Source organism: Amphiura filiformis, chromosome 11 (genome assembly GCF_039555335.1).
Source record: "Amphiura filiformis chromosome 11, Afil_fr2py, whole genome shotgun sequence".
Classification (NCBI taxonomy): Eukaryota; Metazoa; Echinodermata; class Ophiuroidea; order Amphilepidida; family Amphiuridae; genus Amphiura; species Amphiura filiformis.
In genome coordinates, this window is record NC_092638.1 from 8,159,406 (window position 1) to 8,172,424 (window position 13,019).

The 13,019-nt window shown below is 38.4% G+C and overlaps 1 protein-coding gene across 1 annotated transcript in view; it reads right to left on the minus strand.

Moving 5' to 3' along the window:
- Nucleotides 1-13,019, minus strand: part of LOC140163915 (ribosomal protein S6 kinase-related protein-like) — a 173,181-nt gene that overhangs the window by 55,066 nt on the left and 105,096 nt on the right. The window contains exon 4 of the mRNA XM_072187220.1: nucleotides 9,013-9,081. Coding sequence (XP_072043321.1) covers nucleotides 9,013-9,081 — 69 coding nt within the window. The remainder of the gene's footprint in view (nucleotides 1-9,012; nucleotides 9,082-13,019) is intronic.

The window sequence follows — 13,019 nt, forward strand, 5'->3', positions numbered from 1 at the left end:
TATTGAGTATTCGTAACTTTACGAACGGCTACTTGAGTTACGAAAGGTTTAGTGAAATGGACCTATGATCTATAACTTGTAGTTAGTAAGGTGTGAGACTCTGGTGTATTGGAGTGTGGCAATGCAAATTGGAACCCCGGCATAGTCCCTGTTTGTTCTCATGTAAAATTGGGCTATACTTGAAATTCCCCTGGACAAGGAACTAAATACTTATTGTCTCGGTTACCTATACAAGAACTTGGGAAAATGATCCTGGCTGTGATGGTGTGGTTTACATAGGTTGTGCACATCTTAGCTGTAATTCCATGATAGTTGCTAAATACAAACAAGGGAAGAGGCATATGCATCATACACTGGTACACACAGGTGGTGGCCGCATTGCATTCTCTAAATTCAGTAAATTTTCATCGTCAACCGTGTAATTGAATGGGATTATTTTGAAATTTTAAAACGCTTGAAATATCACAAACAAATAGGCATATGTTGATAAATAATATAAATACAAGCTAAAACCGTTGGGGTTCGATAATGAACCCCACAAAACTAACCGACTATATTGGAAAATGCCGTACGGCCGGGCGGTTTCACAAGTTGCCGGCTCGATCATGTCATCCGCCGCCTGGGTACACAGAAACATTACAAACTAGCGCACTAGATCAAATTAATGATGCTTAAGCGTTATTCTTAATATATTGATATACAGTGTAAAGAAAAATTACACTTTGCACACTAGCACAATTAAACACTAGAAACCACAGTTGTGTTTGACCAAACACGAATATCTATGCCCGTGGCCCACACTCTCTCTAACACCCCACCAGACCATCACTCTCTTATACTCCACCAGACACTCACTCGCTCTAAAACACCACCAGACTGGACCACACTCTCTCTAATACCCCACCAGACCCTCACTCTCTCTTATACTCCACCAGACACTCACTCGCTCTAAAACACCATCAGGCTGACCCATACTCTCTCTAATGCCCCACCAGACCCCCACTCTCTCTTATACTCCACCAGACACTCACACGCTCTAAAACACCAACAGGCTGACCCATACTCTCTCTAATACCCCACTAAGCCTTCACTCTCTCTTATACTCCACTATACACTCACTCTCTCTAAAACACCACCAGGCTGACCCATACTCTCTCCAATACCCTACCAAGCCTTCACTCTCTCTTATACCTCATCAGACCATCAATCTCTCTAAAACACCACCAGACTGGACACCATTCTCTCTAATACCCCACCAGACCCTCTCTCTTATATTCCACCAGACACTCACTCGCTCTAAAACACCACCAGGCTGACCCAAACTCTCTCTAATAGCCCACCAAGCCATCACTCTCTCTTATACTCCACCAGACACTCACTAGCTCTAAAACACCACCAGACTGGCACACACTCTTTCTAATACCCCACCAGACCCTCACTCTCTCTTATACGCCACCAGACACTCACTCGCTCTAAAACACCACCAGGCTGACCCAAATTCTCTCTAATACCCCACCCAGCCATCACTCTCTCTTATACTCCACCAGACACTCACTCGCTCTAAAACACCAACAGGCTGACCCATACTCTCTCTAATACCCCACCAAGCCTTCACTCTCTCTTATACTCCACCAGACACTCACTCGCTCTAAAACACCAACAGGTTAACCCATACTCTCTCTAATACCCACCAAGCCTTCACTCTCTCTTATACTCCACCAGACACTCACTCGCTCTAAAACACCACCAGGCTGACCCAAACTCTCTCTAATACCCCACCCAGCCATCACTCTCTCTTATACTCCACCAGACACTCACTAGCTCTAAAACACCCCCAGATTGGCGCACACTCTTTCTAATACCTCACCAGACCCTCACTCTCTCTTATAATCCACCAGACACTCACTCGCTCTAAAACACCACCAGGCTGGCCCAAACTCTCTCTAATACCCCACCAAGCCATCACTCTCTCTTATACTCCATCAGACCCTCACTCTCTGAAACACCACCAGACTGGAGAATACCCCTTTAATCCCAAAACATTGTGTCCCTTTAAGCGGTTAACCTCTTAACCCCATTGTAACGTCTTGACGATATTTGAAGCCTTCATCATTGCAAATACAGGTAGCTACCAAAATGCTACCTATTGCGATACACTGTGTTAACCGGTCGCACCTATTTTGCTTTTTAAAGCATATGAACTTTGACCTCTGGGGTTGCGGCTAGCATAGCATACTTCTAGGGTCATAGGCCATCATTGTTCCAAGTATGAACCCTGAGGGCGCTATAGTAGTTAAGCTAGAGCTGTTTGAAATTTTACACATATTGCCCCCTGTAGCCCATGACCTTTGACCTTTGGGGTCGGGGGTACCCTAGGATGTATCTAGGGGTCATGGGCCATCATTGTACCAAGTATGGGCCCAGGGGCTACTTTAGTTCCTGAGCTAGAGGGGTGCAAAGGACTGATCTTGAGAAGGAGGAGAAGAAGGCGAAGGAGAAGGAGAAGTCGAAGACTAAACACAACAAATACAATATCTATGCCCCGTTACACGGGCATAGATAATGAAATTACAAATGGAAACATAACATGCATAGGTAGATAAACCAGAGTAAAAACAACTCCGGACATACCTGCCTATGTTGGGACTTAAACCCCAGACCTCTTGCTTGCAGGACGAGTGCTCTAACCACTAACAAACTGTCCCTGATAAGCAGAACTCAAGTCTGGTAGTTATGGTTGCTAAATAGTTTATATGGTGTGCCTTAGGCCACAGTGGCCAGCAAATTCCTATAAAATGTGCTTGTGAGTTTATGCCTGTGCATAGCATGCGTATTTATCACGGTAGTTATTTTTAACTCCATGGCTAATCCATCCAGTAATTTCGGGTAGTAATCTGTTTTAGGTAGCGCAGTTACCTCTGAATCTAACAGCCACCTCCACTGAAACAAGATGCCAAAGCTATTAAAACCTATTAGACCTAAAGAGAAATGTGTATGCTTCAATCTTTGCCGAAGGTTATTGTTTTAGTTAAAGGCACTTAGGCATAACATTTAAAAATCATGCGGTAATGCATTAAAGCTCCCTCTTATCAACTAATTCTGTTCTAATCAATGGCGAACTCATGTTACGCAGCATCAGTGCTTCAAATGATATTGCCATGCACATTTCAATTTTTGGGAGCAATTTTACAGCATTTTGTTTTTGATTTTGAGAAATCCACAGAATAGGACATTTTCAAGCAAAATATTATGACAACATTTTTTAAAGTATTTTCAACAACTATTCCTATACCTTTACAGGAGCCAACCATTGTTAATCTGTGATGAATCACTGATCTTTTTGGAAGTCAGAGTTGCAACGATTAACTGACATTTCTCATGAAATAATCATGTGAATTATACAATCTTTATAGCTTGTGTTCATTGTTGAGAGCGATTTAATCATGTTTCACCATTGTTCCTCACCGTTATGAATACATTAGAAGTATTATGAAATCACTAAATATCCAAAGAAACAAAAGAAATGAAAATCAATTTATAATTTTCCTAAAACTTCAAATTTTTATAGAACCTATTCTGCACTGATTTGCCAATTATTTGGGATTTTAGGCATATGTATTACCATACATCATGACTCTAAAAATATAAAATGCATTTCGCATTTAGGTTTTGAGGCCACCGACAGAAAACACTTAGGCTTTTTAGGCTAATCATAATCCTTATAACTATTCTCTAATAAGCACATACAATTTTTCATCAACAAAAAAGATCAAAAAAAGTGAAAAAACAGTCTCCCCTAAGTACCATTTGAAATTAAAATGATTCTGCCTTTTCATTTTCATCCACTGTTACCATAGCAACAAAGATGCAAAATAAACCATTACGTATTAACCTGAATTTTTCATCTTTAAATCATGAGCATAAATAAAAGCTCTTTGAAAATTGTGAATTTCTTTTTATTTCTTATTTTTACAAGCCTCAGGCAAATTTGAGAGATCATATCACAAATTTTCGTCTCAATTTCTGAATGATAAAGAGATTCTCCCAATGGCGCCATTCTTGACAATCAAACCATCCTCATCCAAATCTTGAAAGAGTTTCTCCTATTTTCTCCTTGAACATGTCACCAAGGGAACTACACACCGGACAATGAACCGTCTGGGACAGTGCATACGGACATGCTGTGTGAGCTTTCATACGGCCAGTGGCTTTGTGGTTTTCCCTTGTTTCTAATGGACGGAAAACGGTGACATTCTGAAGTTGGAAAAAAAAAACACTTTTGTGTGATTCAGTTATACAAATTAAATCTAATAGAAGCTATATTTAAAGAAAACCATGCACAAAATTTGAATTTATAAGCATTTAATATGAATATATCACAGAGGTCATGCAAAAGATTCAAACTAAATCGATATGTTTCTGTGGAATAAACTACAATCCCAGAAAAATGTGTTCGAACACCCATTGTAATTACCATGTTCTTCACACTGGAAACTAAGAATTATGATAGTGTTGTCTCAATGTTCATATTACGCATACCCCCTCCCCTGCCCCCACCAAACAATGTTGGGAGAAGATATGGTGAAGATGAACATATTGGGCATGCCAACATTGTATGGGGGTACTAGAAGGGGTACCATTTGCAATAAGGTCTTACAGTTTTCAAACAATTATTTCTAAGATTGTAGTGTGTATATTGGCAAACTTGAACAAAGTTGAGCATTCGGCCATGATAGCGGGTAATTGCATCACATGTAGGACCTCGATTGGACAGTGTCAACATGGATCACATCTGAAGTTCATTTTTGTGACGATGACTTCCCTTGTTTGAATACTCAAAAGCATTCTAAGCAATGTATGCTTCAAGTGTGATTCAATTCGAAGAATTCATTGCATAACAGAATGTTCTGCACTTAGGGAATCCAAATGACAGTATCATTAAGTAACTTGTGTAAAGATTGTGGAAAGCTTTTAAAGTAAATGAACACTTTAAAAAAAAAAGATATCAGTTTGCAGCTTTCTTTACATAGAGCTGGCCAAAGCACCTCAGGGCAATTCAGAATTATTTGAATAATATTTTATAAATGCCTTGTACTCACTACTCACTTATAAAATAGCATATAATTTTGGAGTTACATAACAGCCTCAAAATGACAAATTTATTGACTAATTATAGGTTAATGAACAAGTATTACTTGTTGGGAGAGGAATTAGATTAATGCACAAGCCCCGAATGCACGAGCACTATACACAATCAATACATGTTTCGTATTTTTCTAACGCTTGCTCTGATTGGTTCTTGCTATCAAAGAGTGTATGAAATTTGATTATGGACATCTTGAAACGTGAAAAGTTCCTTGTCCAGTGGAATTTCAAGCTTCAATTTTTCACAAGAATAGAAATTGACACTGCCTGGGCTCGAACATGTAGTCGTGCACAACAGTCGAGGGACTTGCCAATTGAGTTAACAGGACTGGACTGATATGGGAAGCCATGTTGGTGCCTTTGTGTGACAACAATGAAAGCTTCACTTTCTGGTAGAGAAGAACTGCACTTGTTTACATAAATTGAGAATGTGCATAGCATAAACATGGAAGTGGGGTTCTGATTGGCAAATTCAATCATCTCACAATGATGAGGACAGTCCGTTTCATCTGATTGGCCAATTACGCATCAAAGAAGCGATCAGCACGGAGCGGTGCTCATGAAGGGAACACAAATCCAGGCGTATGTAACTCATTAACAGAGCGCGCATTAATCTGATCAAGAAAGTGCCATACTTTCTCTAGAGGAAGTGTATTTCTGATCAGGGAGTCGGAAGTTGAACTAACCACAGAGGCATACAGGAAAGTCCAAATTCATTCCCCTGCTGAAGGTTCTCAATTCTCTCAAGTGATATCTATTGGTCAGTCATTGATTGGTGAAGTCAAATTAGTTTTTCATACAAGCATCTTTCAAGGACCATCTATAGAGCCATCAAAAGTAGTTGAGGTTCTCAATTCCCTGAAGTCACTATAATGGCACGCTTAATGGTCAGCCACAACATATATACCCACTCCTTTAACAAGATTTTCTTGCGAGGCCAACACTGGTTTTAACCTGCTCATTCAAGGACTGTCCAGGCCAATGACATTATACCTGTCCATGAGTGGGCATGGTTCAATCCATTGTGAAGTCACATTGCCTAGCCAATTAAAGCCTTATTCATGCGCAGATTAAGAGATGCAACTTGTTTTTCAAAGAATATTCGCCTTGGTCTTATCGTATGATATTATTAATTTATACTCAATGTACTCTTTGTAAATAAATCATTCATTAAAATCTATTGTAACAACAACTTTGCCATCAGTAAATCCATAGATGATATGGGTATAGTACAATGTGTTACCAAAGGGCCGGGGACGTATCTTACCTTTCCCAGAATCCTTTGCAACCTGATGCATCACCTCATTACATCAAATGACACTCCTATACTACTTTCCCATTGTTTTCATGTTGAAAACAGACTGGCTATTACAACATGGGTCAATAGTCAAGAAGTAAACAAATTTTGCAAGATCCGGATGTGCTCTGTTCATTGAGGTACTTTTTGCTACTATCGACCTAAGTTGAACTATAGAGGCCCTGCATGAAATTATCGATTGCCTCCAAACAAAGGATTTGAGCCGGTGTCCTTCACCGTAGTTATGGCGGAGTGCAGTCCATTCAATCAAATGTTGTCATCAACCTATTTGATCATAGTGCAGGGTTATGTGTGTGAGACGAACTGTCACGGTAGATTGCAATCATGCTTTTGTTGAATGCATTTGAGTAGTCCGCCATATTTACGGGATGATACGTCACATGCAAGGCCTATAGATAGCAAATCAGTATGGGGTCAATTCATTTTTAGTCGGTGCATATATGACCCCGTTTCATTGCAAACAACAACTTTTGTAGTCAAATTAGACCCCACACAGGGCAAAAAAGAACCCCGGATCCATGTGCTCTGTTCATTAAGGTACTTTTTGTAACTATCAACCTATGTTGCACTAGATAGCAAATCAGTGTATACAATTGAAATGGAAGAAATGCATTGTAGGAAGTGTAAGATACCTTCTCTGGGCCACATACATCAGTGAAGTCCACATCATCAGTTTTCTCCTTTTTAACTCAAACATGCTTACTATCCAGACCACTGACATGGTAAATGAACTCAGCTCCCAATTCTCGCAAGTCTCATCTGTTGGCATGTTCTTACAAGAACATGATACCTACTCCTTCATATATAGGCTAAGTAGCTGTGACTTCCTTCAAGCCAATATTAGTTTTTACTTTAACTATCTTCACATGGGTGTCGGCTGCAGACAACAAGTTTCAAATTTTGTTGAAAAATTTCAGAAATGTACATTTTCATGAACATATTTGTAATCAGCATGAAAAATACATTAAAATGAGTACAAACAAACCTAGTATTGGTTCAGTGGTTCTTAAGATAGGTCTTGATATTTTGAGAAAATATCTCAAAATTTGTACTTTTTATGTTGAAGCTTATGGCTAGCACACAGAGCATTTCTGCAGACTATTGAGGCCACTCACCCCAGCACAATTCTCTGCAGTCAAATCTATTTTGCAACAAATACTTGAACATTACATCTTTATTATTGTCTGATACATACTGTCAATCCTGCATATGGTTTTAACCACTTCGTAGACCTTCCAGCAGGCTAATGACACCTAAAGTAGACAGGTTTTGCAATATTAGGCTATTCCCGTTGAAATCCATACACCCCCTATGGAACACATGACCTTAATCATCCACAAAAGGAGTGTGAATTTCAAATAGGCTTACCTGAATGGGTGACTCCATTTGAACCCCATGTGTGTAAAATTAGGGGTGTATGGATTTCAACTGGAATAGCCCATTCTCTAAAGTCATAGACCCATTTACACTATGAAAACTTTATTCTGCGGACATACACAAACATTATAGGAGAGACTGTTACAATAAAGATAGCATTTTTCATGGAACATAGATTTTTGTACTTTTCGTGCTCAAGTCAATGCAGCTTTGGTGAACATAAAAGTGCACAGATATGTTCTATTTAACATAGTCTATAATGTAAGCTTCTCAAACTCATCATGTTGTTGGAAAGCATGAAAAAATTACATGAACAAAAATTACCACTTTACAGTAAACTAAAACTGGTCCTGATACCTCCGATCATGATGTCCCACAAATTGTGCTGGTTATGCGCTCATGGAAGCGAAACAGCCAATTTTTGTGCCGGCAAAAGTTCGGGTTTGTTGCTATTGATACTTGACTGGTGGTATTTTTCCTGAGGCTGAACTACTCTTCTGCAGTTGCAACGCAAATATGCGGACAAGCTGCCCTTATGAGTGCATGTATGCTCTGCACAAGTAACTTTGACTTAATGTTTGCTCCTAAGCAACATCATGGTGACTGCCTGAGAGGGGTACTTGTTTTTGGATTGGGTAAGGATCGGGGCATCTGGAATTCGGAAAATATGCTAATACTGCACATCCACACCTAGCCTACTCCTATCTATTGCCCTGACCAATTCCACAAAGCATTTACTTGGCATAAACATCGACTACCAATACCAGTGTTTCTGTAACATTTTTCAACCACATGAAATGTAATTTCTTAGCTTCTGACAAAAACAAGCCAAACTTACTCCGGGTGTCAGGCGTACATGTACCAGCATTCACATTGTAAAATACGCCTGGCGGAAATTACACCTAGCTCATTACTGCTGACTTTTGTCAGGAGTAAATCGTCGGATTTACGCCTTGCGGAACTTACACTGACCATTGTTCACACTGCCACTACTCCTGGCTGCACCTACTTCTACTACTAGCAACTTACGCCGACCAAGTTCCGCCAGGCATACGTCCGACAATGTGAACGCAATTTATGCGAGAGCATCCGGTTCAATCACCCCACGTATTGCAGTTGAGTCGCATGTAATGATGCATGAAGGTCACAGGAGACATTGAGTATTATCTTACCTGTATGCTAGCCTCTTCTTTACATTGTTTTATCGCGTCGCTTCTAATTACTTCTAATTTAGATAGCACCTGCAGGTAATATAGAAATCAACATACAAGAAAATTGCATTAGTAACACTAGATGAAGTATCGTAATAATATCGGATATTCCCACAGCATCTGAAGGGAGTATCCCATTATGCTTTGCGGTACCATTATAGAACTGATTGTGCAATAGAAAATGTACACAAAATCCCACACTTAAACTTTCAATTACTCTCTTAAATCAGGAAAGCTTAGACTTTTGTTTGAAAAAATATCACCCATAGAGTATTGTGAATCCATCAATATCTAAGCAGCTCTTGTTTATATTTTGTATACATTTGCTATGGAGCATGCAGATATACTGCAATGCATGATGGGATACTCCTTTCAGCTGCTGTGGGATATTCCAGTTGGAATCCATACACCCCCTGTGGAAGATATGACCTTAATCGCCCACACATGTACAGGGGGTGCAGATTTCAAATGGAATCATCCATTTAGGTAACCCCATTTGAAATTTACACTCCCTGTGTGGGAGACAGTTGTGTAGATTTCAAATGGAGCCATCCATTCAGGTAACCCCATTTGAAATTCACACTCCCTGTGTGGAAGATTAAGATCATGATTTCCATAGGGAGTGTAAGGAATTCAACTGGAACAGCCCAGTATAAATGAAATGATAAGATAAATAGTTAATATTGAACCATGTAGGACATTCGCACTATGATTATGTTGAAAGGGTAAATAATAGATTAATTGAGTAGATAATTCTGTGGAGGACAATGCCCTGGGGCGCATCTTGAATATTTTACTTAGCTGCTGGATGGAAGAGGATATATACAGTAAGTTAAGAATGGCCACGTCTGTTTGAAGACAATAGGCCTATTGAAATAAAACCTTTAAGATGGTGGGTGATGGCAAATGATGCAGAATTTTGGTTATTCCTTCATGTAATTTTACACGAAATTAGGGTTAGGGTTAAGGTAGGGTTAGTTTATTAGGATTAGGGTTATGATTAGGATTAGGCTTAGGGTTAGGATTAGGATTAGGGTTAGAGTTAGGATTAGATTACACGAAATAATTACATGAAGGATCGACCAGAATTTCGCAAGTTATGAAACGCAAACCAATGGCAGTTATCTGGCAACGTTTCCATTTAATAGCAGACCCTCATTTTATATTATGCTTTCTACACATGAGTGCCCACATCGGGTGTACAACAATAAGTCTCACACAAAAAGTGCATATTGCATGGTGCAGTACAGATAATGGGGCCTGCGACAGAAAACATTGACAGAGGCGAAAATGGCACTTTTGAATCTGTACCTTCAATCGCTTTTTGTTTCATAACTCGGTGATTTCTGTATCATTTGCTATCACTGATATCTCAAATAAAAGAATACATCTTTGCGCACATTATGATCACCCTTTTGGATTTGTGGAGCCTCCAAGGAGAGCTGTTTAGAGCATTTACAATAGAATGTATGGAGAGAATGGTCAACTAAGTAGAGCTAAAAATCACTCTCCTATATCAGATTTAAGGAGAGCAGTAGAGAGCGACTGCTCTCGCTCTGCTCAAATGTTCACTTTTGCTGTAAGATATGATTCATACACTTCTGCATTATTTATTGTGCTGATCGACTATAAGCTGCAAACAATGTGTTATTGAGCAAGTCATAGGATGTGGTGCTTCTTGCCCATTTACAGAGCTTCAACACAAACACAAATGCTTTCAAATATTGAGCTCCCCACTTTAAACAGAAATATGCTGTAATTTAAAAGTCATCAATGAAAGAACAAAACTTGTGAAAATTATGATTCTAACTTCCCTTTGAATTGAAACCCGACTTGAGTTGACTAATAAAATACTTGGCATATTAAGTTTACAGCAAGTAAGAAGTTTTAAAAACAAACATATTTGCACTTCACTAATTATATGCTTCTGGCACACTTCAATAGAAGAAAAAATAGAAAACATACAAATATGTCAAAAAGTTTGTTGTGTACGTGTATAAAATACTTTAAATTTGTGAACTGTAAACAAAGAGTCAAATAAAACAAATTGAATTTCTTGCAGTGTGAAAAAGACCACTTGTACAAATTAGAGCCAAGTGATGGGGTTTCATCTCGTCTAGCGATAACAGTATGATGGAGTGTAATTTCATTTGTATAGGAAGTGCTGGCGTCTCAGCCAGGGAGGAAACAAGATAAGATAAATGACCTACTAATGGCGGGAGACAAGTCACATACTAATGGTTAGAGTAATAAATACGAACGGTTAAAGTGGTCATTTTTGCGCACATAATTTTTCACACTTTGATGATTTTTAACTATTTGTTTGTTTTTAACTTATAATTTTTTAGTTTTCTTACATGGACCTATAATACATTAAGAATATATTCACACATTTTTATTTTTGTGGTAGCTGTCTTGAGAGTGGAAAGTGTGAACATTAATGTTCAGTGAAAATTTGCTCGTTATAGAGTACTAGACAGCTGTTGGGTATGCTTAGCTAATGGGGAAAACAAATAGTTGGGATGGATGGAGGATGCTTTGCCCAGAGATGCTTAAGTTGATGTTGTTGTACTTGATACAAACATGCTACTGAAATCAATTACCGTACTGACGCGAGTATAGTCCCACCCCGTTTTTGGGTGAACATATTTCAAAATTGGGGGTGGGACTATACTCGAATTTCAAAAAAAAAAAAAAAAAAAAAAAAAAAAATTTTTTAAGTTTTTATTTTTCGACTTTGAGTGTCCCTGGACCTAGACCTAAATGCTAGGATCATTCATGGTTGACCTAAAAAAAAAAAATTTCAAGATGTTTTGTTATTTTTAATATGAAAATTGATAATTTGTATTCATGTCATACTCTATTAATGATTTCAAAATGCATTGAATTTGAATGCATTTTGAAATCATTAATAGAGTATGACATGAATACAAATTATCAATTTTCATATTAAAAATAACAAAACATCTTGAATTTTTTTTTTTTTTTTTTTTTAGGTCAACCATGAATGATCCTAGCATTTAGGTCTAGGTCCTGGGACACTCAAAGCCGAAAAATAATAACTTAAAAAAAAAATTTAAAATTTTTTTTTTTTTTTTTTTAAATTTCTGAAATTTTCCGAAAGTTTGGGGGTGGGACTTTACTCGAAGGTGGGACTATACTCGCGTCAGTACGGTATATATTACGCAGTAGATTTTGAATTTGTGGATGGATTTATATCAATTTTCCTTCAGATTCAGGTAGAAATACAGGGAGTAGCGATGTTCTTCAAAAAACGATTGGCTAAATTCTACCAGTGGCAGCACAAGTGAGGGATCCCCCCATCGTGGGCTTTACCCCTCCCAGTCAAAATTTAAAGATCAAGGATATTTCCAATTTTGGTGCTCATAACAGCCACTTTTGTAAATGTTCTGATTTTTGTCACCCAAAATTCACCTCTGCCCCTTGGCAAGAATTCTAGCGCCACCACTGACTGCTGCAAGTAATCAATGAGTTTAAATAGGTCAATTCAATAATACACACCTTTTCTTAAACAGCTCGCGTATTTCCTTCTGAAAGTGTCGGCTGTCTTCTCATGATGCCTAAGAATGGGTTCCGAATTTTGTATATATTGTGGGTTCTGTTTAAAACTTGTTTATCTACAAATGTTTTCCACTTGCTGGTCATAAAATTACATGTAAACTGCATACATGTTAATTGATAAAATCAGTGCGTGCCAACTCCCTTGTTATTCTAATCAACCCCACTAACTAACACTTCTTAAATCGGAAGTAGACAGATACATGATCTAATTGCTATAATAAGGTCAAATAGTGCACCTGTACTCATTAGGATGACATTGATTATGATATACTGTAAAAGTGGAAATTTTCGCAGTACATTAATTTTCGCGCTTTTCACAGACAACACAGCTACCGCGAAAATAAAAATAGGCAAATATGTTCTTTTAATGTGTACAATGTAGGCCT